This window comes from Trichomycterus rosablanca, chromosome 21, assembly GCF_030014385.1.
Source record: "Trichomycterus rosablanca isolate fTriRos1 chromosome 21, fTriRos1.hap1, whole genome shotgun sequence".
NCBI classification, from domain to species: Eukaryota; Metazoa; Chordata; class Actinopteri; order Siluriformes; family Trichomycteridae; genus Trichomycterus; species Trichomycterus rosablanca.
The window spans coordinates 772,957-800,000 of NC_086008.1; the positions used below are offsets into that span (position 1 = coordinate 772,957).

At 40.7% G+C, this 27,044-nt stretch overlaps 1 protein-coding gene across 6 annotated transcripts in view; it reads right to left on the bottom strand.

Moving 5' to 3' along the window:
* The window catches only part of fbrsl1 (fibrosin-like 1), a 216,396-nt gene that overhangs the window by 10,602 nt on the left and 178,750 nt on the right, over positions 1–27,044 (bottom strand). For 4 of the 6 annotated variants that reach the window (XM_063017416.1, XM_063017419.1, XM_063017417.1 and 1 more), the window contains exons 7-9: positions 12,711–13,050; positions 12,345–12,589; positions 5,155–5,414 (exon numbers count right to left, since the gene is read on the bottom strand). In XM_063017416.1, coding sequence (XP_062873486.1) covers positions 5,155–5,414; positions 12,345–12,589; positions 12,711–13,050 — 845 coding nt within the window. Of the gene's footprint in view, positions 1–5,154; positions 5,415–5,598; positions 5,760–12,344; positions 12,590–12,710; positions 13,051–27,044 lie in introns of all 6 variants that reach the window. The other 2 variants (XM_063017418.1, XM_063017420.1) reach the window with 2 other exon arrangements.

Consider the following 27,044-nt stretch of genomic DNA (forward strand, 5'->3'; position numbering starts at 1 on the left):
CTCCGGGTGTTTCCTAGGGTGGCTTAAGACACACTGGGACCCTGATCAGGATACAGCAGTTACTGAAGATGAAGAAATGAAAACAAGAAACGAAGAGCAAACAGATCAATACAAATAAGATCAAAGGAATTTAAATAAAAATATAATAAAACATAACAAGCATTTTAATTCACACCTGTATTCAGAGAAAGGGAAAAATTAGAAATAAAATATAAAAAAATAATAAAAATCTAAATTTAAACTCATATTAGGGTTAAAATAAAATTATATTTTAATTTACACCCATAATAGGAAAGAGAAAATAAAAAGGGAAAAAATATAAATAAAAAATAGAACATTTTAATTTACACCTGTATTTGAATAAAAAAGTAAAATAAAAAATTAATTTAAACTTATTAGAAAAAGAGAAAAAAGAAAATAATTTATAAAATTTTTATTTACACCCATGATTCTTAGAGACAAGAAACAAGAAAAGAAAAGCTAGAAAAAAAACCTTTAATTTTAATTTACACCTGTATTTGGAAAAAGAAAACAATTAAAAATATAAATATATATATATATAAAAAAAAATATATATATATAAATTTTAACTCATTAGGAAAAGAGATTTTAAAATGAATTATATTTTAATTTACACCCATATTAAGAAAAGAAAAGAGAAAAATATAAATAAAAAATTAATTTTAATTTAATAGGAAAAGAGAAAAGAAAGAAAAATCATTTATTACATTTTAATTTACACTCATGACCCTTAGAGACAAAAAAAAGAGAAAAGATAAAAAAAAAAAAAAACAGAATTTACACTTGTATTTGGAACAAGGGGACAATAGAAAAAAGAAAATAAAAATAAAAAAATAAAAAAACTAAATATAAATTTTAACTCTAGGAAAAAAGAAGAAAAAAAAAGAAAATTTAATATATTTTAATTTACACCCACATTAGAAAGGAAAAAAAAATGGGAAAAATATAAATAAAACATTTCATTTTAATTTATACCTGAATCTGGAAAAAGAAAACAATAGAAAAAACATTTAAATTAATTTAAACAAATTAAAAAAATTATTTATTATAACTTTAATTTACACCTGTATTTGGAAAAATAAATAAAATAAAATAAACATAAAAAAATAAATAAAATTTTTAACTCATTAGGAAAAGAGAAGAGAACAAAAATTATATTAATTATATTTTAATTGACACCCAAGGGTCAAAAAAAAAAATATAAGGGAAAAAATATAAATATATAAAATAACTTTTATTTACACCTGTATTTGGAAAAAGAGAACAATATAAAAAAGAAAATAAATATTAAATTTAAACCCATGACGGGACAAGAAAAAAAAGAAAAGAAAAAATAGAAATAAAACAGTAGAATTTTTATTTACACCTGTATTAGGAAGGACGGAGCAGAACTGTGGTGCTACTGAAAGTGCTTCACAGCAACGTGTCTAAGCTCCTTATAATCCTTACCTACGGTTACTGAAATTTTGTATGTTCTCCCTACATATGCTTGGGTTTTCATGAGGCGCTCTGGTTTCCTGTTAGAAGGTGGATTATCTGCCCTAAATCAGTCATGTGTGTGAGTAAACTTGTTACCGTGTGAAACCCTGTGATGAACAACCCTGCGTCACTGTGACCCTGACCAGGATGAAACGGTTAGCGATGATGAATAAATAAATGACCAAAAGTATATGGACACTCCTCCTAATTATGAAGTCCAGCAGTTATAACAAGTGAATAAAATCAATGATACAGAATGAAAGATGTGCTTTAGGGATGCGCCAACACTTTAGGGAAGGACAGTGTTTGGTGTGGAGAAACTTCAGTGTCTCTGGGGTGAATTGGAATGTTGACTGAAGGCCAGACCTGTTCGTTTAATAGCTGCCCCTCAGACTACATGGGGACTAATTCCCACAGACACACTCCAAAATGTTACAGCTGTTACAGCAACTTGGGTGTCCACATACTTTTGGCAACACACTGTATTAAGACGTGAATGTAAAAATCCCTAACGGTAGGAAATCAGACTCATCAAACAGAGCAGTTCTGATGAGCAGCACCACTCTGCTGTGTGTGTGTGCTGTGGTAAACCCCAGTGTACCCACTCTCGAACCCACACACACCGCTCTGTTTACAGACAGCATGCGCTAATTAAGCCCGTAATTAAGACGCCATATTTCATGCTTAAACAATTAGGGGTGCTCGGTGTTGGCGTTTGGAACGGCAGCTGCTCGGGGCGCCGGAACGCTAAACAAACACGCTCACGACTTCATTAATTACAGCGCCGAGACACCGGGAACCTGTCAGTGCGCCGGGGAACACGGTGATTCAGGACACGACCTGATGCACCCGTTATAGCACTGTATGATGGGTAATGAGGATAATGCCTGTGATTTGGGACACGTCCACAGTAGACCTGGAGATCTGGGATGATGTTTATGTGCACTATATACTGAATTGTGTGTGTGTGTGTGTGGTTAGGGACACATCCAAAGTGGACTAACAGGGTTTATGCTGACTAGGTAGTGAATAAAATAATGTGTGGTTTAGGACACACTGGGATTATGTTTATGTGCATTATATATTGAACTGTGTGTGTGTGGTTTGGGACACGTCCACAGCGCCCTGATAGTGTTTATGCACAGTAGGTAGTGAATAAGACAATGTGTGAGATTTTGGGATTAAGAATTTTTACGCTGACTAGGTAGTGAATAGGATAAAGTGTGTGGTTTGGGACATGTCCACAGTAGACTGATAGTGTTTATGTATACTACAGATTGAATAATGTGTGTGGTTTGGGACACGTCCATAGCGTCCTGATAGTGTTAATGTGCACTAGATAAAGAAAATGTGTGCAATTTGGGACATGTCCACAATGGATTAATAGACTTTAAGCGTGAGTGGTTTGGGACACATCCACAAAACCCTGATAGTGTTTTTGTGTAGTAGGTGGTGAATAAGACAATGTGTGCAATTTGGGACACACCCACAGTTGACTGATAGAGTTTATGTGCATAGGACAACGTGTGATTTGGGACTGAAAGTGTTTATGCACACTACATGTTGAATAATGTGTGTGTGATTTGGGACACGTCCACAGTAGACCGATGATGGCTCTGATGTGCACTTGGTCAACAGTGTGTGTGATTTGGGACACGTCCATAACGGGCAGAGAATGTTGACGTGCACTACAAACTGAAACGTGGAGTTCGCTTTGGGACGTGTCCACACTGGACTGTTCTATTTGTGTCTAAATCAGAAATAGTGCGTCTGCGTTTCTGCAAGATTTTAGACTGAGTCTGTGAGAATTTGTGGCCTGTGGACGAATAAGGTCAGGCACTGTTGGACGAGAAGCCTTGGTCACGATCAACGTGCCGATTCATCCCACATGTTCAGTGGGGTCAGGGATCAGCGCAGGTTACTGGACCTTTATAGACCTGGTTTTGGGCACAGAGGAACAGTCATGCTGGAACAGGAAGGGCCTTCCCTAAAGTGTTCCGCTTACAGTACTCTGGTGTGGACGCCTGTGTGAACGTCTCCTGGACCAGATATCAATAAAACGCTGCTGATGTGTTAGTACATCTGATCAGAATCTAAACCTCCTCTGATTGGCCCGGGTCCTGACCACGTCTCCCGACGGCTCTCGGCAGATGGAAGTCATTAGAACGATGGGAATCAGCGCGCTAACATCAGGGCTTTCATCCGCGAGGTCAGCGCTAATCTCAAACAGGAAACGTCGTCATTAGAGTCACACAAAAGCAATGAGACACGTCCGGCTCTCTGATCGTCCAGCTCGGTCAATTACAACCACTCGCAAATACAGGCTTAGCACGCAAGCGGCTAACGACCTGACGATAATATCTCCCCACCCACCCCCCCCATGTTTATATTTCTCATTTTTACTGATTCACATCATCATAACATCTGGCTTTTATTATTCATGTTTGATTTGAGACGTGGCCACAGAGGTGTGAGGTCAGTGTTTATGTGAAGTATGAAGTGAATAGGGTAGTGTGTGTGTGTGTGGATTGGGACGTGTCCACAGTGAATTCAGGTGTTTTTGATGGTGTTTATGTTGCTATATCTGTTGAAGGATAGAGCTTCTCATTGAACACTAGTTATTTTTGAGGTTTGGGACACGTCCACCTTGGGCAGGTGTGTTTTTATTGTATTTATGAACTAAATATTGAATAAGATAGCGTGTGTGTGGTTTGAGACATGTCCACAACGAATTGTAGTGTTAGTGTTAGTGTTTGTGTGCACTACACAGGGTGAACAGGTGTGGTGTGTGTGTAGTTTGGAACACAGCCACAGTGGACTGAGGTGTTTATGAGGCTCTTTCCAAAGCTATAAGGGTAATTATTATTATTATAAGGTGTGTGGTTTGGGACACGTCCACGGTGGACTAATGGTATTTATAAGACTATATAGTGAAGAGTGTTTGATTTGAGACAGGTCCACATTGATCTGATAATGGTAAGTGTTGGTGTTTATGTGCACTACACATGGTGAGTTCGATAGTGTGTGCCGTTTGGAACACAGCCACAGTGGACTGGTGTGTTAACTATGGTGCGGTTTAGGACACGTCCACGGTGGACTAATGGTATTACTAAGACTACATAGTGAAGAGTGTTTGATTTGGGACGTGTCCACAGTGGACTGATGGTATTACTAAGACTATATAGTGAAGAGTGTTTGATTTGGGACGTGTCCACAGTGGACTGATCATGTTAGTGATGTTTATGCGCACTACGCGTGGTGAATAGTATAGTGTACATGTAAGTAGGATAGTGTGTGTTGTTTGGGACGTGTCCACAGTGGACTGGTGGTATTTATGAGACTACATAGCGAAGGGTGGTGATTTGGGACGTGTCCACAGGGGACTGATGGTATTTATGAGACTACATAGTAAAGTGTGTTTGATTTGGGACGTGTCCACAGGAGACTGATGGTATTTATGAGACTACATAGTGAAGAGTGTGTTGATTTGGGACGTGTCCACAGTGAACTGATGGTGTTCCCTTGTTAGTGTGCTATGTAGTGTGGATAAATGTCCGAGGTGATGAAGTAGGGATTAAAGAGTAGGAAACAGGAAGGCATTTGGGACGCAGCGAGGGGGGACGGGCGTGTCCGATCCTCTTTACTTATCCTCACATTTCTGGCTGAGGTACGCACCATGGGCGGTGCAGTGGGCGGCCCAATGACGGCGGGGTAGGGCGTGAAGGTGTGCTGGTGCGTGTGCTGGTGCTGGTGCATGTGCTGGTGTTGGTGAAACTCCGCCCTCAGGAGCGACATTTGGGACAGCGGCGAGGCGCTGGGGCCCGGAGCCGCCGCCGCCACCGCCGGCCGACCCCGCTCCGAACTCTGCACCAGGAAGCGGTTGTTCAGCTCCTGCCGGAGGAGGTCGTGATGCTCTGAGAAGAGGAGGAGGAGGAGGACAGCAAAAACAAAGGAAAGCACAAACAAAACAGAAGAAAAGAACAAAAGAAGGTGCAGAACAGAACAGAACAGAACAGGGGGGCAGAAGAAGACAAAAAGAAGCACGGCGGCCGTGAGTTCAACCGAACGGCGGGAAGAGAAGAGAAAGAGGATATTCACCTGGCTTTCTCTGTTTCTCCAATTCAAGCTGTGAGGGTTTTCTACGTGAGGGCTCATTGGTCGAGGTAAAAGTGTTGCATGTGCCAATGTGCCAATCAGAATCCCCGAATGAGGCTGGCAATACATGATTGGTTGGTTGAATGATATCAACAGGCTGGTATCTGAAGACAAGAGAGAACCGAGAGTCACCTCAGCAGAAAACACACACACCTCACCTACAGCCCGTTTACACACGCCTGAGAGGGCCACGCCCGCATCGTGGCAGCTCTGGTTCTCTTATATACAGAAGGACGAGGAAGCAGAAGGTCACTGGTTCGAGTCCCACCATTTACATTTATATTTTCGGCACTTAGCGGACACTTTTATCCAGAGCGACTTACGGTACAGTTACAGTATACAGTCTGAGCAATTGAGAATTAAGGGCCTTGCTCAAGGGCCCACCAGTGGCAACCTGGTAGTGGTGGGGCTTGAACCGGCAGCCTTCTGATAACTGGACCAGTACCTTAACCACTAGGCGACAGCTGCCCTACACCACTGCCAGGCTGCCACTGTTGGACCCTTGAGCAGCACCTTTAACCCTCGCTTCCTCAGACTGAATACTGTCACAACAGCGTCTGCTAAACAGTTTAGGGAAGGTCCTTATCTAAGTTTCTGTTCCTGCACAGAGCCCTGACCTTAGCTCCACTCTACAGCTCTGGGATGAACCGGAACACCGACTGTGCCCATCAATCAGTGCCAGGCTGTACGAATGCTTCATCTTTTCTACTACGTAGGCACAAATTCCCACAGTCCTGGGAGAAGTTGTTCTAGCTGTAAGATTGAATGAAACCTTGCTCTTTAGGACTCGCCCCACCGTTCCACTATGCAGAGCAGCACCGGAATATAGTGCTACCACCATCATGCTTCACAGTAGGTACAGTGTTGTTGGGTTTGTTTACATTAAGCCTCAGAGAAGCTTCTGTTCCAGCTTTAAGGAGCAGATTTTTGCACCTTGAGCTTCAGAGCCTGTCAGGATGTAAAGCTCGCTCGACTGTAGACAGTCTCACTGCTGTTTCAGCTGTTTTCTGGATCATTCAGATGTTTCCTCTCAGCAGAAGGTCACAGTTTGAGCGTCTCTGACTTTCATTAACGCTTGTGGGTCAGTCTGATCTGTACAGCACACAGTCTGATCTGTACAGCACAACTAGCCCTGATTATATGGACACAGAGAAGTCGCCGGCCGTGGTTAATCACCAGATTAATCATCTAAGCTGCTGTCCAGATATTTTTCACTCTGCAGGTTTTCCGGAACCCAAAACGAACTTTCCAAACAAACAGTTTTTTTGATCATTCAGATCAAATTTTCAAGAAACAAAATCATTAAAATGCTAAAACTGCCACGAAATCCTCGTCCCACTCAGGCGTCCATAAACTTTTGACCTCTGACTGGAAACACCTCCCATAAAAATCAGTTCCATAATACAGTCATTTCATCTAAAAACAGGAAATAACAAACCCGTGTTCCAACAACATTACAGAGATTTAAATAAATGATTTCACCTGCTGTCCCAACTTTTATGGAAGCGGGTTTGTACTTTAGAGTGTTAGAATTATAAAAATATACATTTATTATCATCAAGAGTCACTTATTCTCACCTCATTATTAAATAAATCCTTAAAATTCTCAGAAAGTCGATTGAACTTTATTCTGTCATTTATTCTAAAATCCTCGTTTATTTATTTAATGTTCGACCCATAATTAACGTGATCAGCTCTTACTTAACATGTTCAGATCTTAACGTGATCAGCTCTTACTTAACGTGTTTGTTTCTTAACATGTTCAGATCTTAACGTGATCAGCTCTTACTTAACATGTTCAGATCTTAACGTGATCAGCTCTTACTTAACGTGTTTGTTTCTTAACATGTTCAGATCTTAACGTGATCAGCTCTTACTTAACGTGTTTGTTTCTTAACATGTTCAGATCTTAACATGATCAGCTCTTACTTAACATGTTCAGATCTTAACGTGATCAGCTCTTACTTAACATGTTCAGATCTTAACGTGATCAGCTCTTACTTAACGTGTTCAGATCTTAACGTGATCAGCTCTTACTTAACGTGTTTGTTTCTTAACATGTTCAGATCTTAACGTGATCAGCTCTTACTTAACGTGTTCAGATCTTAACGTGATCAGCTCTTACTTAACGTGTTTGTTTCTTAACATGTTCAGATCTTAACGTGATCAGCTCTTACTTAACGTGTTTGTTTCTTAACATGTTCAGATCTTAACGTGTTCAGCTCTTACTTAACGTGTTTGTTTCTTAACATGTTCAGATCTTAACGTGATCAGCTCTTACTTAACATGTTCAGATCTTAACGTGATCAGCTCTTACTTAACATGTTCAGATCTTAACGTGATCAGCTCTTACTTAACGTGTTCAGATCTTAACGTGATCAGCTCTTACTTAACGTGTTTGTTTCTTAACATGTTCAGATCTTAACGTGATCAGCTCTTACTTAACGTGTTCAGATCTTAACGTGATCAGCTCTTACTTAACGTGTTTGTTTCTTAACATGTTCAGATCTTAACGTGATCAGCTCTTACTTAACGTGTTTGTTTCTTAACATGTTCAGATCTTAACGTGATCAGCTCTTACTTAACATGTTCAGATCTTAACGTGATCAGCTCTTACTTAACGTGTTCAGATCTTAACGTGATCAGCTCTTACTTAACGTGTTTGTTTCTTAACATGTTCAGATCTTAACGTGATCAGCTCTTACTTAACGTGTTCAGATCTTAACGTGATCAGCTCTTACTTAACGTGTTTGTTTCTTAACATGTTCAGATCTTAACGTGTTCAGCTCTTACTTAACATGTTCAGATCTTAACGTGATCAGCTCTTACTTAACGTGTTCAGATCTTAACGTGATCAGCTCTTACTTAACGTGTTTGTTTCTTAACATGTTCAGATCTTAACGTGATCAGCTCTTACTTAACGTGTTCAGATCTTAACGTGATCAGCTCTTACTTAACGTGTTTGTTTCTTAACATGTTCAGATCTTAACGTGATCAGCTCTTACTTAACGTGTTCAGATCTTAACGTGATCAGCTCTTACTTAACGTGTTCAGATCTTAACGTGATCAGCTCTTACTTAACGTGTTTGTTTCTTAACATGTTCAGATCTTAACGTGTTCAGCTCTTACTTAACATGTTCAGATCTTAACGTGATCAGCTCTTACTTAACGTGTTTGTTTCTTAACGTGTTCAGCTCTTACTTAACATGTTCAGATCTTAACGTGATCAGCTCTTACTTAACATGTTTGGCTCTTACTTAACATGTTCGGCTCTTACTTAACGTGTTTGACTCTTACTTAACATGTTCGGCTCTTAACATGTTCGGCTCTTACTTAACGTGTTTGACTCTTACTTAACATGTTCGGTGCTTCACTAACATGTTTGGCTCTTACTTAACATGTTTGACTCTTACTTAACATGTTCGGCTCTTACTTAACATGTTTGGCTCTTACTTAACATGTTCGGCTCTTACTTAACGTGTTCGGCTCTTACTTAACGTGTTCGGCTCTTACTTAACATGTTCAGATCTTAATGTGATCAGCTCTTACTTAACATGTTTGGCTCTTACTTAACATGTTCGGCTCTTACTTAACGTGTTTGACTCTTACTTAACATGTTCGGCTCTTACTTAACATGTTCGGCTCTTACTTAACGTGTTCGGTTCTTACTTAACATGTTTGACTCTTACTTAACATGTTCGGCTCTTACTTAACATGTTTGGCTCTTACTTAACATGTTCGGCTCTTATTTAACGTGTTTGACTCTTACTTAACATGTTCGGCTCTTACTTAACATGTTCGGCTCTTACTTAACATGTTCGGTTCTTACTTAACATGTTTGACTCTTACTTAACAAGTTCGGCTCTTACTTAACATGTTTGGCTCTTACTTAACATGTTCGGCTCTTACTTAACATGTTCGGCTCTTACTTAACGTGTTCGGCTCTTACTTAACATGTTCAGATCTTAATGTGATCAGCTCTTACTTAACATGTTTGGCTCTTACTTAACATGTTCGGCTCTTACTTAACGTGTTTGACTCTTACTTAACATGTTCGGCTCTTACTTAACATGTTCGGCTCTTACTTAACGTGTTTGACTCTTACTTAACATGTTCGGTGCTTCACTAACATGTTTGGCTCTTACTTAAGATGTTTGACTCTTACTTAACATGTTCGGCTCTTACTTAACGTGTTTGGCTCTTACTTAACATGTTTGGCTCTTACTTAACATGTTCGGCTCTTACTTAACGTGTTTGACTCTTACTTAACATGTTCGGTGCTTCACTAACATGTTTGGCTCTTACTTAACGTGTTTGACTCTTACTTAACATGTTCGGTGCTTCACTAACATGTTTGGCTCTTACTTAACGTGTTTGACTCTTACTTAACATGTTCGGCTCTTCACTAACATGTTCGGCTCTTACTTAACGTGTTTGACTCTTACTTAACATGTTCGGCTCTTCACTAACATGTTCGGCTCTTACTTAACGTGTTTGACTTTTACTTAACATGTTCGGCTCTTACTTAACATGTTTGACTTTTACTTAACATGTTTGGCTCTTAATGTGATCAGCTCTTACTTAACATGTTTGGCTCTTACTTAACATGTTTGGCTCTTAATGTGATCAGCTCTTACTTAACATGTTCAGCTCTTAATGTGATCAGCTCTTAACATGTTTGGCTCTTACTTAACATGTTTGGCTCTTACTTAACATGTTTGGCTCTTACTTAACATGTTTGGCTCTTACTTAACATGTTCGGCTCTTACTTACCATGTTCCGCTCTTACTTAACATGTTCCGCTCTTACTTAACATGTTCGGCTCTTACTTAACATGTTCGGCTCTTACTTAACATGTTCGGCTCTTACTTAACATGTTTGGCTCTTAACATGTTTGGCTCTTACTTAACATGTTTGGCTCTTCCTTAACATGTTTGGCTCTTACTTAACATGTTTGGCTCTTACTTAACATGTTCGGCTCTTACTTAACATGTTTGGCTCTTCCTTAACATGTTTGGCTCTTCCTTAACATGTTTGGCTCTTCCTTAACATGTTTGGCTCTTACTTAACATGTTTGGCTCCTACTTAACATGTTCGGCTCTTACTTAACATGTTTGGCTCTTACTTAACATGTTTGGCTCTTACTTAACATGTTTGGCTCTTCCTTAATGTGTTCGGCTCTTACTTAACGTGTTTGACTCTTACTTAACATGTTCGGCTCTTCACTAACATGTTCGGCTCTTACTTAACGTGTTTGACTTTTACTTAACATGTTCGGCTCTTACTTAACATGTTTGACTCTTACTTAACATGTTTGGCTCTTCCTTAATGTGTTCGGCTCTTACTTAACGTGTTTGACTCTTACTTAACATGTTCGGCTCTTCACTAACATGTTCGGCTCTTACTTAACGTGTTTGACTTTTACTTAACATGTTCGGCTCTTACTTAACATGTTCGGCTCTTACTTAACGTGTTTGACTTTTACTTAACATGTTCGGCTCTTACTTAACATGTTTGACTCTTACTTAACATGTTTGGCTCTTACTTAACATGTTTGGCTCTTACTTAACATGTTTGGCTCTTAATGTGATCAGCTCTTACTTAACATGTTTGGCTCTTACTTAACATGTTTGGCTCTTACTTAACATGTTTGGCTCTTAATGTGATCAGCTCTTACTTAACATGTTTGGCTCTTACTTAACATGTTTGGCTCTTACTTAACATGTTTGGCTCTTAATGTGATCAGCTCTTACTTAACATGTTTGGCTCTTACTTAACATGTTTGGCTCTTACTTAACATGTTTGGCTCTTAATGTGATCAGCTCTTACTTAACATGTTTGACTCTTACTTAACATGTTTGGCTCTTACTTAACATGTTTGGCTCTTAATGTGATCAGCTCTTACTTAACATGTTTGGCTCTTACTTAACATGTTTGGCTCTTAATGTGATCAGCTCTTACTTAACATGTTCAGCTCTTAATGTGATCAGCTCTTAACATGTTTGGCTCTTACTTAACATGTTTGGCTCTTACTTAACATGTTTGGCTCTTACTTAACATGTTTGGCTCTTACTTAACATGTTCGGTTCTTACTTAACATGTTCGGCTCTTACTTACCATGTTCGACTCTTACTTAACATGTTTGGCTCTTACTTAACATGTTCCGCTCTTACTTAACATGTTCGGCTCTTACTTAACATGTTCGGCTCTTACTTAACATGTTTGGCTCTTAACATGTTTGGCTCTTACTTAACATGTTTGGCTCTTCCTTAACATGTTTGGCTCTTCCTTAACATGTTTGGCTCTTCCTTAACATGTTCAGCTCTTACTTAACATGTTTGGCTCTTACTTAACATGTTTGGCTCTTCCTTAACATGTTTGGCTCTTCCTTAACATGTTTGGCTCTTCCTTAACATGTTTGGCTCTTACTTAACATGTTCGGCTCTTACTTAACATGTTTGGCTCTTACTTAACATGTTTGGCTCTTATTTAACATGTTTGGCTCTTCCTTAATGTGTTCGGCTCATAACGTATTCGAGGAGAACCGCCGTACACTCTGTGTATCTATTAATTAATTAATTTGTTTATTTATTTATATTTGTGGTGATGATGTCATCACAGTCCCTAACCAGTAAGGTCACAGTCTGGATTCCGATTCGTGCCGCTGTACCCACAGAGGACGATCTTACCTGGGTAGGGCGTGGCGGCGGGGTGGCCGGGTACCACCAGGCTGTTGGTGGGCAGTGCTGGAGGGGGAGGAAGGGCGGTTGGGGGGGCGAACATGGCCGGGTGGCGTGATAGCTGAGACAGATGAGAGGATGAGGGCAGGGGGTAATGAGGGGACGACAGGGCAGCGATGGACAGAGGGAGGGGGGGCGCGGGTGCAGGGGAGGGTGGAAGGGGGAGTCTGGGGGGCAGTGAGGAGGGGCTGTTACTGAAACACAAACAACACAAGAACAAACACTGATTAACAACGACGATCAATCAATTCTTACTGATCAATAATAAGTGTAATAAACGAGGTTAATAATCATATGCAGGTAAAAGCCGCTCACCTGATGTCGTGGAGTCCGTACGTCAGATGGCGGTGGCTGATGATTGGTGGATTGTGGTGGCTGGGGGGCGGGACTTTGTGATCCTGCAGCTCTGACTGGTTCGTCAGAAAGTGAGGGGCGGGGTCTGGGTTAGAAACGACGGTGGATTCCTCCTTGATGGCGATGGGGGGAGGAGATTTGGGCGTTGCTGTGGCAGCAGGGATGGGGCTGGTGGTGGGGGCGGGGCTCGGGGCGGGCGGGGCGAAGGAGACGACGGTGCTTTGCTCTTGACTGCGCTGGAGACCCGAGATCTTCGCCGCAACGCAGACCTTGGACTCGAAACTCTCCTTCGACGTCACGGCTGTGGACAGAGGAGGAACAAGCAGGGTTTAGTTTGTTACCATGGAAACTAGAGGCGCTCAGGGGTCCAATAGCATCAGGTTAAGGACCGAAAAACGAAGATTGTTGTAGATTGTGAGCTAAATGAAACAACTTTCACGTAACCCAGTAAACATACGATGCAGTTAACTGGCCTGCTAACCACAGGACTACTCTGTAGTGCCAAAAGCATGTGGACACCCCTCTTAATGATCGAGTTACTAACAAGGTGTGGCTGTATAACACTAATTATTAAAAATATTTGCATTAAATATTATAGCAGTTGTTTGGGGAAAGACATTTCCTGTTTTGGGACACCTATGCTTGCACAGAGGTTCAACCAAAACCCCACTGAGGATCTCAGATATGAATCGGAACATCAACTGCAAATGCAAGCCAGGCTTTCTCATCCTACATTAGTGCCTGAGCTCATAGATGCTGTTTTTGGACCAAATTCCTACAGACACACTCCACAATCTTGTGCAAAGCTCTTCTAGAGGAGCCAGGGCTGTGGTTCATGGCCAGGTTCAGGTGTCCACATACTTTTGGCCACATTGTGTAGGTTTGTATAAGCACTCAGTAACGTGTGAATTTGGAGCCCCCACTGGTGGAAACATGGTACTGCAGGTAGGTGGCTCAGAAACTCCAGATCTTTACGCTGATTAATCTGACAACTGTTAGCAGCGGGTCGATATATCGGGACTGGGAATATGACGATATATAATAGGTAATAATAAAAACGATTTCGTTTTCATTTTAATTAAACAAAATAACCTAATATTTCAAGCTCGTTATTTTTTATTGGCTGCTTTGTATTGTAACATGTGGATTTGGAGCCCCCTCTGGTGGAAACATGGTACTGCGAGTAAATGGCTCAGGAACTCTAGTCATTAATTAAATAAAATAAGCTGATATTTGGCTCAGTGTTTAATATAATTCACCGTGTGATGGTGTTGGGTTCTATTCTCTTTCGCTGTCAGTGTTCAGCTGGATATTTTGACACTCTGACGTTCCCCTACAGCTAAACAGAAGGACGTGCAGGAGAAGCGGAGGGTGGAGGACGGGAGCAGGAAGGGCGGCGGAACACGGCGGAGCGACCGAGGCGGAAGAATTTCACGGCCGGTGGTGCGCTCAGTAAATCGGCGTTTAGCTTTAATTAGCTCTGATTGATTCAGTCTGACTGAGTCGCACTAATCAGATCATCCGATTAGAGCAGAGCATGTCAAAGACCTGATTAAACACCCGCCGCCAACCCCGACACACAGAGACTCCGTCACCGACCCCGACACACAGAGACTCCGTCACCGACCCCGACACACAGAGACTCCGCCACCGACCCCGACACACAGAGACTCCGTCACCGACCCCGACACACAGAGACTCCGCCGTCAACCCCGACACACAGAGACTCCGCCGTCAACCCCGACACACAGAGACTCCGCCACCGACCCCGACACACAGAGACTCCGCCGTCAACCCCGACACACAGAGACTCCGCCACCGACCCCGACACACAGAGACTCCGCCGTCAACCCCGACACACAGAGACTCCGCCGCCGACCACGACACACAGAGACTCCGCCGCCGACCCCGACAACCCCGACACTCAGAGACTCCGCGTCAACCCCGACAACCCCGACACACAGACACTCCGCCGTCAACCCCGACACACAGAGACTCCGCCGCCGACCCCGACACACAGAGACTCCGCCGCCGACCCAGACACACAGAGACTCCGCCGCCGACCCCGACACACAGAGACTCCGCCGCCGACCACGACACACAGAGACTCCGCCGCCGACCACGACACACAGAGACTCCGCCGCCGACCCCGACAACCCCGACACTCAGAGACTCCGCGTCAACCCCGACAACCCCGACACACAGACACTCCGCCGTCAACCCCGACACACAGAGACTCCGCCACCGACCCCGTCACACAGAGACTCCGCCACCGACCCGACACACAGAGACTCCGCCGTCAACCCCGACACACAGAGACTCCGCCACCGACCCCGACACACAGAGACTCCGCCTTTATTTAATATTTAAACACCAGTCGAGTATTTAAACAGTGAAGTATTTGAGTCGAGTATCTATTTATTTAATCAGTCAAGTATTTATTTATTTAAACAGTCGAGTATTTATTTATTTAAACAGTCGAGTATTTAATCAGTCGAGTATTTATTTATTTAATCAGTCGAGTATTCATTTATTTAATCAGTCGAGTATTTATTTATTTAAACAGTCGAGTATTTATTTATTTAAACAGCCGAGTATTTAAGTAGTCGAGTATTTATTTATTTAATCAGTCGAGTATTTATTTATTTAATCAGTCGAGTATTTATTTATTTAAACAGTCGAGTATTTATTTATTTAAACAGTCGAGTATTTAAGTAGTCGAGTATTTATTTATTTAATCAGTCGAGTATTTATTTATTTAAACAGTCGAGTATTTATTTATTTAATCAGTCGAGTATTTATTTATTTAAACAGTCGAGTATTTATTTATTTAAACAGTCGAGTATTTAATCAGTCGAGTATTTATTTATTTAATCAGTCGAGTATTCATTTATTTAATCAGTCGAGTATTTATTTATTTAAACAGTCGAGTATTTATTTATTTAAACAGCCGAGTATTTAAGTAGTCGAGTATTTATTTATTTAATCAGTCGAGTATTTATTTATTTAATCAGTCGAGTATTTTTTTATTTAAACAGTCGAGTATTTATTTATTTAAACAGTCGAGTATTTATTTATTTAATCAGTCAAGTATTTATTTATTTAAACAGTCGAGTATTTATTTATTTAAACAGTCGAGTATTTAATCAGTCGAGTATTTATTTATTTAATCAGTCGAGTATTCATTTATTTAATCAGTCGAGTATTTATTTATTTAAACAGTCGAGTATTTATTTATTTAAACAGCCGAGTATTTAAGTAGTCGAGTATTTATTTATTTAATCAGTCGAGTATTTATTTATTTAATCAGTCGAGTATTTATTTATTTAAACAGTCGAGTATTTATTTATTTAAACAGTCGAGTATTTAAGTAGTCGAGTATTTATTTATTTAATCATTTGAGTATTTATTTATTTAAACAGTCGAGTATTTATTCATTTAATCAGTCGAGTATTTATTTATTTAATCAGTCGAGTATTTATTCATTTAAACAGTCGAGTATTTATTTATTTAAACAGTCGAGTATTTATTTATTTAAACAGTCGAGTATTTATTTAATCAGTCGAGTATTTATTTATTTAAACAGTCGAGTATTTATTTATTTAAACAGTCGAGTATTTATTCATTTAATCAGTCGAGTATTTATTTATTTAAACAGTCGAGTATTTATTCATTTAATCAGTCGAGTATTTATTTAATCAGTCGAGTATTTATTTATTTAATCAGTCGAGTATTTATTTATTTAAACAGTCGAGTATTTATTTATTTAAACAGTCGAGTATTTATTCATTTAATCAGTCGAGTATTTATTTATTTAAACAGTCGAGTATTTATTTATTTAAACAGTCGAGTATTTATTTATTTAAACAGTCGAGTATTTATTTATTTAAACAGTCGAGTATTTATTTAATCAGTCGAGTATTTATTTATTTAAACAGTCGAGTATTTATTTAATCAGTCGAGTATTTATTTATTTAATCAGTCGAGTATTTATTCATTTAATCAGTCGAGTATTTATTTATTTAAACAGTCGAGTATTTATTTATTTAATCAGTCGAGTATTTATTTAATCAGTCGAGTATTTATTTATTTAATCAGTCGAGTATTTATTCATTTAATCAGTCGAGTATTTATTTATTTAAACAGTCGAGTATTTATTTATTTAAACAGTCGAGTATTTATTTATTTAAACAGTCGAGTATTTATTCATTTAATCAGTCGAGTATTTATTTATTTAAACAGTCGAGTATTTATTTATTTAATCAGTCGAGTATTTATTTATTTAAACAGTCGAGTACTTATTCATTTAATCAGTCGAGTATTTATTTATTTAATCAGTCGAGTATTTATTTATTTAAACAGTCGAGTATTTATTCATTTAATCAGTCGAGTATTTATTTATTTAAACAGTCGAGTATTTATTTATTTAATCAGTCGAGTATTTATTTAATCAGTCGAGTATTTATTTATTTAATCAGTCGAGTATTTATTTATTTAAACAGTCGAGTATTTATTTATTTAATCAGCCGAGTATTTATTTATTTAATCAGTCGAGTATTTATTCATTTAAACAGTCGAGTATTTATTTATTTAAACAGTCGAGTATTTATTTATTTAATCAGTCGAGTATTTATTCATTTAAACAGTCGAGTATTTATTTATTTAAACAGTCGAGTATTTATTTATTTAAACAGTCGAGTATTTATTTATTTAATCAGTCGAGTATTTATTCATTTAAACAGTCGAGTATTTATTCATTTAAACAGTCGAGTATTTATTCATTTAAACAGTCGAGTATTTATTCATTTAAACAGTCGAGTATTTATTTATTTAAACAGTCGAGTATTTATTTATTGAAACAGTCGAGTATTTATTTATTTAATCAGTCGAGTATTTATTTATTTAATCAGTCGAGTATTTATTCATTTAAACAGTCGAGTATTTATTTATTTAAACAGTCGAGTATTTATTTATTTAAACAGTCGAGTATTTATTTATTTAATCAGTCGAGTATTTATTCATTTAAACAGTCGAGTATTTATTCATTTAAACAGTCGAGTATTTATTTATTTAAACAGTCGAGTATTTATTCATTTAAACAGTCGAGTATTTATTCATTTAATCAGTCGAGTATTTATTCATTTAAACAGTCGAGTATTTATTCATTTAATCAGTCGAGTATTTATTCATTTAAACAGTCGAGTATTTATTCATTTAAACAGTCGAGTATTTATTTATTTAATCAGTCGAGTATTTATTCATTTAAACAGTCGAGTATTTATTCATTTAAACAGTCGAGTATTTATTTATTTAATCAGTCGAGTATTTATTCATTTAAACAGTCGAGTATTTATTCATTTAAACAGTCGAGTATTTATTTATTTAATCAGTCGAGTATTTATTCATTTAAACAGTCGAGTATTTATTCATTTAAACAGCCGAGTATTTATTTATTTAATCAGTCGAGTATTTATTCATTTAAACAGTCGAGTATTTATTCATTTAAACAGTCGAGTATTTATTTATTTAATCAGTCGAGTATTTATTCATTTAAACAGTCGAGTATTTATTCATTTAATCAGTCGAGTATTTATTTATTTAATCAGTCGAGTATTTATTCATTTAAACAGTCGAGTATTTATTTATTTAATCAGTCGAGTATTTATTTATTTAAACAGTGGAGTATTTATTTGAACTATTTTGCCCGAGTGCACGAGGGGAACTGAGTATGTCCAAGTACTCCAGAGATGGACTGTTCTAAACACATTTAATGGGAATGATGTAAGAATGACGTGGTGTTGATCAGGTGACTTTAACTGACAGGTGAAAACATCCCTGCTGGTATGCGGGAGGTTGTCGGTGATACTGGACTCACTGGTGAATAGTATTGGTACTGATACACATCACCGGGTCGGTGGTTCAGACACGCCCGCTTTTATATTTTATAACGAGTGATTTAGAAAAAAACGGATAAAAACAAAAACAAACCGGGGCGACGCCTGGTGACAAGGTTACCATGGAAACAGAAAGTGACGATAAGTGTACTTTTCGTTATTCTGGGATCTTAACGATGATTCTAATAGAAGATAACGAACACTGGGAGAGAGCAGCACACACACACACACACACACAAATATAAATATACACATACACACACACACACACACACACACACACACACACTCACACACACGCTCACACTGGGATACACACTGGGATGAACCAGAACACCGACTGATCAATCAGCGCCCAGCCGTACAAACGCTGCTATTTTCTTTTCGTAATGGGCACAAATTCCCACACACAGACGTACCGTTTGTCCAGTAAGCTTGTGGTCAGGCGTCCCATTACTTTTGGTCATATCGTGAGTGGACATCAGTAACACTTTGTCTCATGCACTGCAACAGCGACTCCTGCTGTCTGGATGAGGCGCAGCACAAGCAGTGATGCTCTGTAGAACGGTTCCTGTTCCTCAGTCTGTGTGATTTGAGACGCAGCCGGTCTGAAACGCCGCTCACTCACACGGCGATGGACTGAATTAGCATTCCTTAATTAGCATTAGCATCTGAATCAACTGGGGGTCTGTGCTGGCGAGTTAATCGCTCCCTCAGGAGGAAGAACACCGGCAAAAACAAGCGCTACTGAGCTCTCTACATCGCTCCAGGGGTCAGAGGTCGAGCTACGGGGGCGGACGTCAAGCGCCCCGAGGGAACAGTGGGATCTGGGTACAGCCGACGCCCGGCCAGCCGAATTCTGACACACATGACCCTGCATACAGAGCGGCGGAGACGGGCTGTTCCTGCGAGGAGGAAACGAGACGCGACACCTCACCGTTCTTCACCTTCGACCCCAGACGTCTGGAACATCTGGACTGATGCCACACACGCCCGCGGACCGCTGTGCCACCCCCCCCCTCCCCCTCCCCCTCCCCCACCACACAGTTCCGTATGCAGGCTGCACCGATTTCATTCAGACGGTCACGTACACTCACCCCACACCCCCGAACGTGACCTCCGCCCCCCTCCAGTCAGACGAGGCAGTGCCAGGACCCGCCCACCGTTCTCGTGCCCAAACTCATCATTTCATTCTGAACACTAATGAGCGGCGGGCAGCGACTGTCAGCATCGATTAGAGGAGAAAACACAGCGGAGTAATTATAATGACGAGAGACGACAGAGGCTGTCTGCTTTAATAATACACACACGGAGCACACACACACTACACACACTACACACACACACTACACACACACACACATCACATACACACACACACTACACACACTACATACACACACACATCACATACACATGGAGCACACACACTACATACACACACACACACATCACATACACATGGAGCACACACACACACACACTACTTATACACACACACATCACATACACACACACTACATACACACACACACACACTACATACACACACACACACACATCACACAAACACACACTACATACACACACACACACACTACACACACACACACACTACACACACACACTACATGCACTACATACACACACACACATCACATACACATGGAGCACACACACACACACACACATCACATACACACACACACATCACACACACACACTACATACACACACACATCACATACACATGGAGCACACACACACACTACATACACACACACACATCACATACACATGGAGAACACACACACACACACACATCACATACACACACACACATCACACACACTACATACACTACATACACACACACACATCACATACACATGGAGCACACACACACACACACACATCACATACACACACACACACTACATACACTACATACACACACACATCACATACACATGGAGCACACACACACACACACATCACATACACACACACACATCACACACACACACTACATACACACACACACACTACATACACACACACATCACATACACATGGAGCACACACACACACACACACTACATACACACACTACATACACACACACACATCACACACACACACTACATATACACACACACACACACTACATACACACACACATCACATACACATGGAGCACACACACTACATACACACACACATCACATACACACACATACACACTACACACACACACTACACACACTACATACACACACACACATCACATACACATGGAGCACACACACACACATCACATACACACACACATCACACACACACTACATACACACACACATCACATACACATGGAGCACACACACACACACACACTACATACACACACACACACACACACACTACACACACACACTACATACACACACACACATCACATACACATGGAGCACACACACACACACACACACACACACACATCACATACACACACTACATACACACACACACATCACATACACACTACATACACACACACACATCACATACACATGGAGCACACACACACTACATACACACACATCACATACACACACACACATCACACACACACACTACATACACACACACATCACATACACATGGAGCACACACACACACACTACATACACACACACATCACATACACATGGAGCACACACACACACACACACTACATACACACACACTACACACTACATACACAAACACACACACACTACACAAACACACACACACACTACATACACACACACACACACTACATACACACACACATCACATACACACGGAGCACACACACACACTACATACACACACACATCACATACACACGGAGCACACACACACACTACATACACACACACATCACATACACACGGAGCACACACACATTACATACACACACTCTACATACACACACGCACACACTACATACACACACACTACATACACACACACACACTACACAAACACACACTACATACACACACACATCACATACACACGGAGCACACACACACACTACATACACACACACATCACATACACACGGAGCACACACACATTACATACACACACGCACACACTACATACACACACACTACATACACACACACACTACACAAACACACACTACATACACACACACACACACTACATACACACACACATCACATACACACACACACTACACAAACACACACACACACTACATACACACACACTACACACACACTACATACACACACACATCACATACACACACACACTACACAAACACACACACACACTACATACACACACACACACACTACATACACACACACACTACATACACACACACATCACATACACACGGAGCACACACACACTACATACACACACACATCACATACACACGGAGCACACACACACACACATTACATACACACACACATTACACAAACACACTCTACATACACACACATTACACAAACACACTCTACATACACACACATTACATATACAAACACATACACACACACACACATTACATACACACACATTACATACACACACATATACACACACACTACATACACTACACAAACATACATTACACACATACATGACACACTACACACAATTAACACAAACACGCATTACACACACAACATATTAATGGCGTCTGTATACTTTTGATGATAAGGCTGTGAAAGTAGCTGATTCCTCCATGTGAGAGCTGAATGAAGGGCAGGAGCTTCAGGCAGGAGCTTCAGGCAGGAGAGAGACAGAGTGAAACTTGACTGAAAGCAGGATGGCGGTTGACAGCACGAGCGTGTAGCAGGTGGATTGTTCTCAGATGGTTAGCGGGCGTGGTCGGAGTGTACGTGGGTATAACAGAATCTTTTATTCGCCGGAGAGACGCGTGAATGAAGATCATTCAGAGCTACGAGTGGTGTGATGAGAGCCTGAAAGAACCCGTCTGTTTTCATTCCTCTCACCAGACACGCCGTCGTTCTTTCACCGCTCAGACCGTCAGCGGCGTGAGTTTGTGTTCTGGTAGTTTATTTATAATTTTTATATTTTTATTACTTTCATTGTTTTTTATATTTTTATATTTTGTATTTTTTTTTTTTTTTTATGTTTAAAATTTGTATATTTTTATTATTTTATATTGTTTTTAATATTTTTATTGTTATTTTATATTTCTGTGTTTTATATATATACAGTGTATCACAAAAGTGAGTACACCCCTCACATTTCTGCAGATATTTAAGTATATCTTTTCATTTGACAACACTAACAAAATGACACTTTGACACAATGAAAAGTAGTCTGTGTGCAGCTTATATAACAGTGTAAATTTATTCTTCCCTCAAAATAACTCAATATACAGCCATTAATGTCTAAACCACCTGCAACAAAAGTGAGTACACCCCTTAGTGAAAGTTCCTGAAGTGTCAATATTTTGTGTGGCCACCATTATTTCCCAGAACTGCCTTAACTCTCCTGGGCATGGAGTTTACCAGAGCTTCACAGGTTGCCACTGGAATGCTTTTTCACTCCTCCATGACGACATCACGGAGCTGGCGGATATTCGAGACTTTGCGCTCCTCCACCTTCCGCTTGAGGATGCCCCAAAGATGTTCTATTGGGTTTAGGTCTGGAGACATGCTTGGCCAGTCCATCACCTTTACCCTCAGCCTCTTCAATAAAGCAGTGGTCGTCTTAGAGGTGTGTTTGGAGTCATTATCATGCTGGAACACTGCCCTGCGACCCAGTTTCTGGAGGGAGGGGATCATGCTCTGCTCAGTATTTCACAGTACATATTGGAGTTCATGTGTCCCTCAATGAAATGTAACTCCCCAACACCTGCTGCACTCATGCATCCCCAGACCATGGCATTCCCACCACCATGCTTGACTGTAGGCATGACACACTTATCTTTGTACTCCTCACCTGATTGCCGCCACACATGCTTGAGACCATCTGAACCAAACAAATTAATATTGGTCTCATCAGACCATAGTACATGGTTCCAGTAATCCATGTCCTTTGTTGACATGTCTTCAGCAAACTGTTTGCGGGCTTTCTTGTGTAGAGACTTCAGAAGAGGCTTCCTTCTAGGGTGACAGCCATGCAGACCAATTTGATGTAGTGTGCGGCGTATGGTCTGAGCACTGACAGGCTGACCCCCCACCTTTTCAATCTCTGCAGCAATGCTGACAGCACTCCTGCACCTATCTTTCAAAGACAGCAGTTGGATGTGACGCTGAGCACGTGCACTCAGCTTCTTTGGACGACCAACGCGAGGTCTGTTCTGAGTGGACCCTGCTCTTTTAAAACGCTGGATGATCTTGGCCACTGTGCTGCAGCTCAGTTTCAGGGTGTTGGCAATCTTCTTGTAGCCTTGGCCATCTTCATGTAGCGCAACAATTCGTCTTTTAAGATCCTCAGAGAGTTCTTTGCCATGAGGTGCCATGTTGGAACTTTCAGTGACCAGTATGAGAGAGTGTGAGAGCTGTACTACTAAATTGAACACACCTGCTCCCTATGCACACCTGAGACCTAGTAACACTAACAAATCACATGACATTTTGGAGGGAAAATGACAAGCAGTGCTCAATTTGGACATTTAGGGGTGTAGTCTCTTAGGGGTGTACTCACTTTTGTTGCCGGTGGTTTAGACATTAATGGCTGTATATTGAGTTATTTTGAGGGAAGAATAAATTTACACTGTTATATAAGCTGCACACAGACTACTTTTCATTGTCTCAAAGTGTCATTTTGTCAGTGTTGTCCCATGAAAAGATATACTTAAATATCTGCAGAAATGTGAGGGGTGTACTCACTTTTGTGATACACTGTATATATACACGGGATGAACATCTGAAACACTGCGCAGTTTCAGTACAAAAAAGTGCAGACTGGCATCCATCACCACCCCCCCCCCCCCCCCCCAACACACACACACTCTCTCTCACACACCCCCCCCCCCCCCCCCCACACACACACCCACACACCTGGTGTATCCTGGCGTCTCTCCATTAAATCAGTAGGTTTTATGTTCACACCCTCGGCGCTGCTGCACTATTGATTCTGGCAGCGTAAGCGCTAAAGAAAATAAGGAGGTACCGCCCGTCCCGAACCCACACTGAGACCCTACACACACCAAGCCATACCCCCAATTCACCTGCACCCCCCACTGTGGGGTCCCACAGTCACAGAGTCACCAACAACCAGCTTCTGTTCTCAGTCCGACAGTGAGCTAACAAACGCCAATACGGCTAATCTACACACCGCCGAGTTTATTACAGTTCAGTTTCAGTACTGAATCATCCTGGAATCACCGAATCACACTGTGAATTGATTTCAGAACTGAATCATCCTGGAATCACCAGATCACACTGTGAATTGATTTCAGAACTGAATCATTGCAAAGAATCATCATGAAATTAACAAACCACACTGTGAATCAATTTCAAAACTGAATCGTTTAAACAGATCATCCTGAAATCAACAAATCACAATGTGAGTCAACTGCAGATAAGAATCGTTTAAATGAATCATCCTGAAATAACTAAATCAAATTGAGATTCAACTTCAGATCTGAGTCATTAAAATCAAATCAAGTCGAATATTAGTGTCAGATCTGAATCCTTTAAATGAATCATCATGAAATCACCAAATCACACCGTGAATCAATTTCAGAACTGAATCGTTTAAACGAATCATCCTGAAATCAACAAATCACACCGTGAATCAACTGCAGATTTGAAACGTGTTAACGAATCATTATGGAATCACAGAATTAAATCGAGAATCAATTTCACATCTGAATCATTGCAACGAATTATCAAGAAATCTTCATTCTCCCCTCTTTCTCATAATCTAGTCATATCCAGTTCCCCTGGTTCCATCTCCCCTCTACTGCTGCAGACCCCGACCCTCCAACACTCAGGGACCAGGATCACGTACTGAGAGTCACGCACTGCTCTCCGTTATCCCCCGTCTCTGTGCAGCGCCACGACCAGCCAGCAGATCTCATGGGTGGGCGTGTCCGGGGTGTGTTACTGCATAGCACCCAGTGATTCTAGGGGAACTGGACCCACTGCAACCCTGACCTGGATAAAGCGGCGCTAAAATATGAAAATGAAACTAAATGAAATGGAACTGAATCATTCTGAAATTTGTGATTCCTCGACTCCTGTGAGATGATTCAAGATTAATCGAATCAAATGATTTGATTTTGAATCATCTGAATGAATCAATTCCCTAAAGAATCGTTTATTAATGAATGAATCATTTCTCTAATTATTTATTGATTAATTAGTAAGTACGCCCTGATTCTGACGATGCTAACCGCAGCGCTTTTGCTCTGACGACGTTCGTTCAGTTTAGTTTAGCGGTTTGTGAGCTGGCTAGTTCTCTATCAGCTAAACATCACAGTTAGCACTGGCACCGCGCACAAACTCCGCTAGCTCCTGGCTGTTATGGCACTATTCCCTGTGAGGCTAAGCTAATTAGCCCTGAAATGAGCACACGGCGGATGTTCTGCTCCTGAGAGAGCGCTTGCTTGTGTTGGCTGCTCACATGTTACGTTTAGCTGGGCGTTAATGGCGTTATGCTAACGCGCACAACAGGAAGCTACTTTTCTCCGTGTGGTCTCACTCGTTCATCAAGCGGGCGCCTGTACCGCCGCGGCCGCCGTGAGTTTCCTCCCTCTCTCGCGCCCCGACTGCAGGCGCCGGCGGGTGTTATCCTAGCGTGGTTTGGGAAAGCGAGACGCTAAAGTAAACGAAGCGCGCATGTGCTCGCCGGGGAGAGACGAGACGGCGGAAAAACAAACTCACCACCCGGATTAGCCGTGAGGGGAGCGCGGACGCTAAAATCAGATTAACGACGTATCAGGACGTCTTTACTAGCACAAACTCACTGCTAACAAGCGCATAGAATCCATCATATACAATAAATAACATACTCCCAACAGTTTAGGGAAGGACCGTCCTGTTCCAGCATGACTGAGTTCCTATAGAGACGTGAAGAAGCTCCAGAGTCCTGCACAGAGTCCTGAGCTCAGCCCCACTCAGCAGCTCTGGGATGAACCGGAACACCGACTGTGAAATCAGCGCCCAGCCGTACACACGTTTAATCTTCAGACTGAACGGGCACAAATTCCCACAGTACTTCAAAGTCTTGTGAGAAGCTTTTCAGGCTGATCTGTCCTTTCCTGTCCTGTTCTTTTCTGTCCTGTTTTTTTCTGTTTTATTCTGTCCTGTTCTGTTCTTTTCTGTCCAGTTTTGTTCTTTTCTGTCTTGTACTGTTCTGTTCTTTTCTGTTCTGTTCTTTTCTGTTCTGT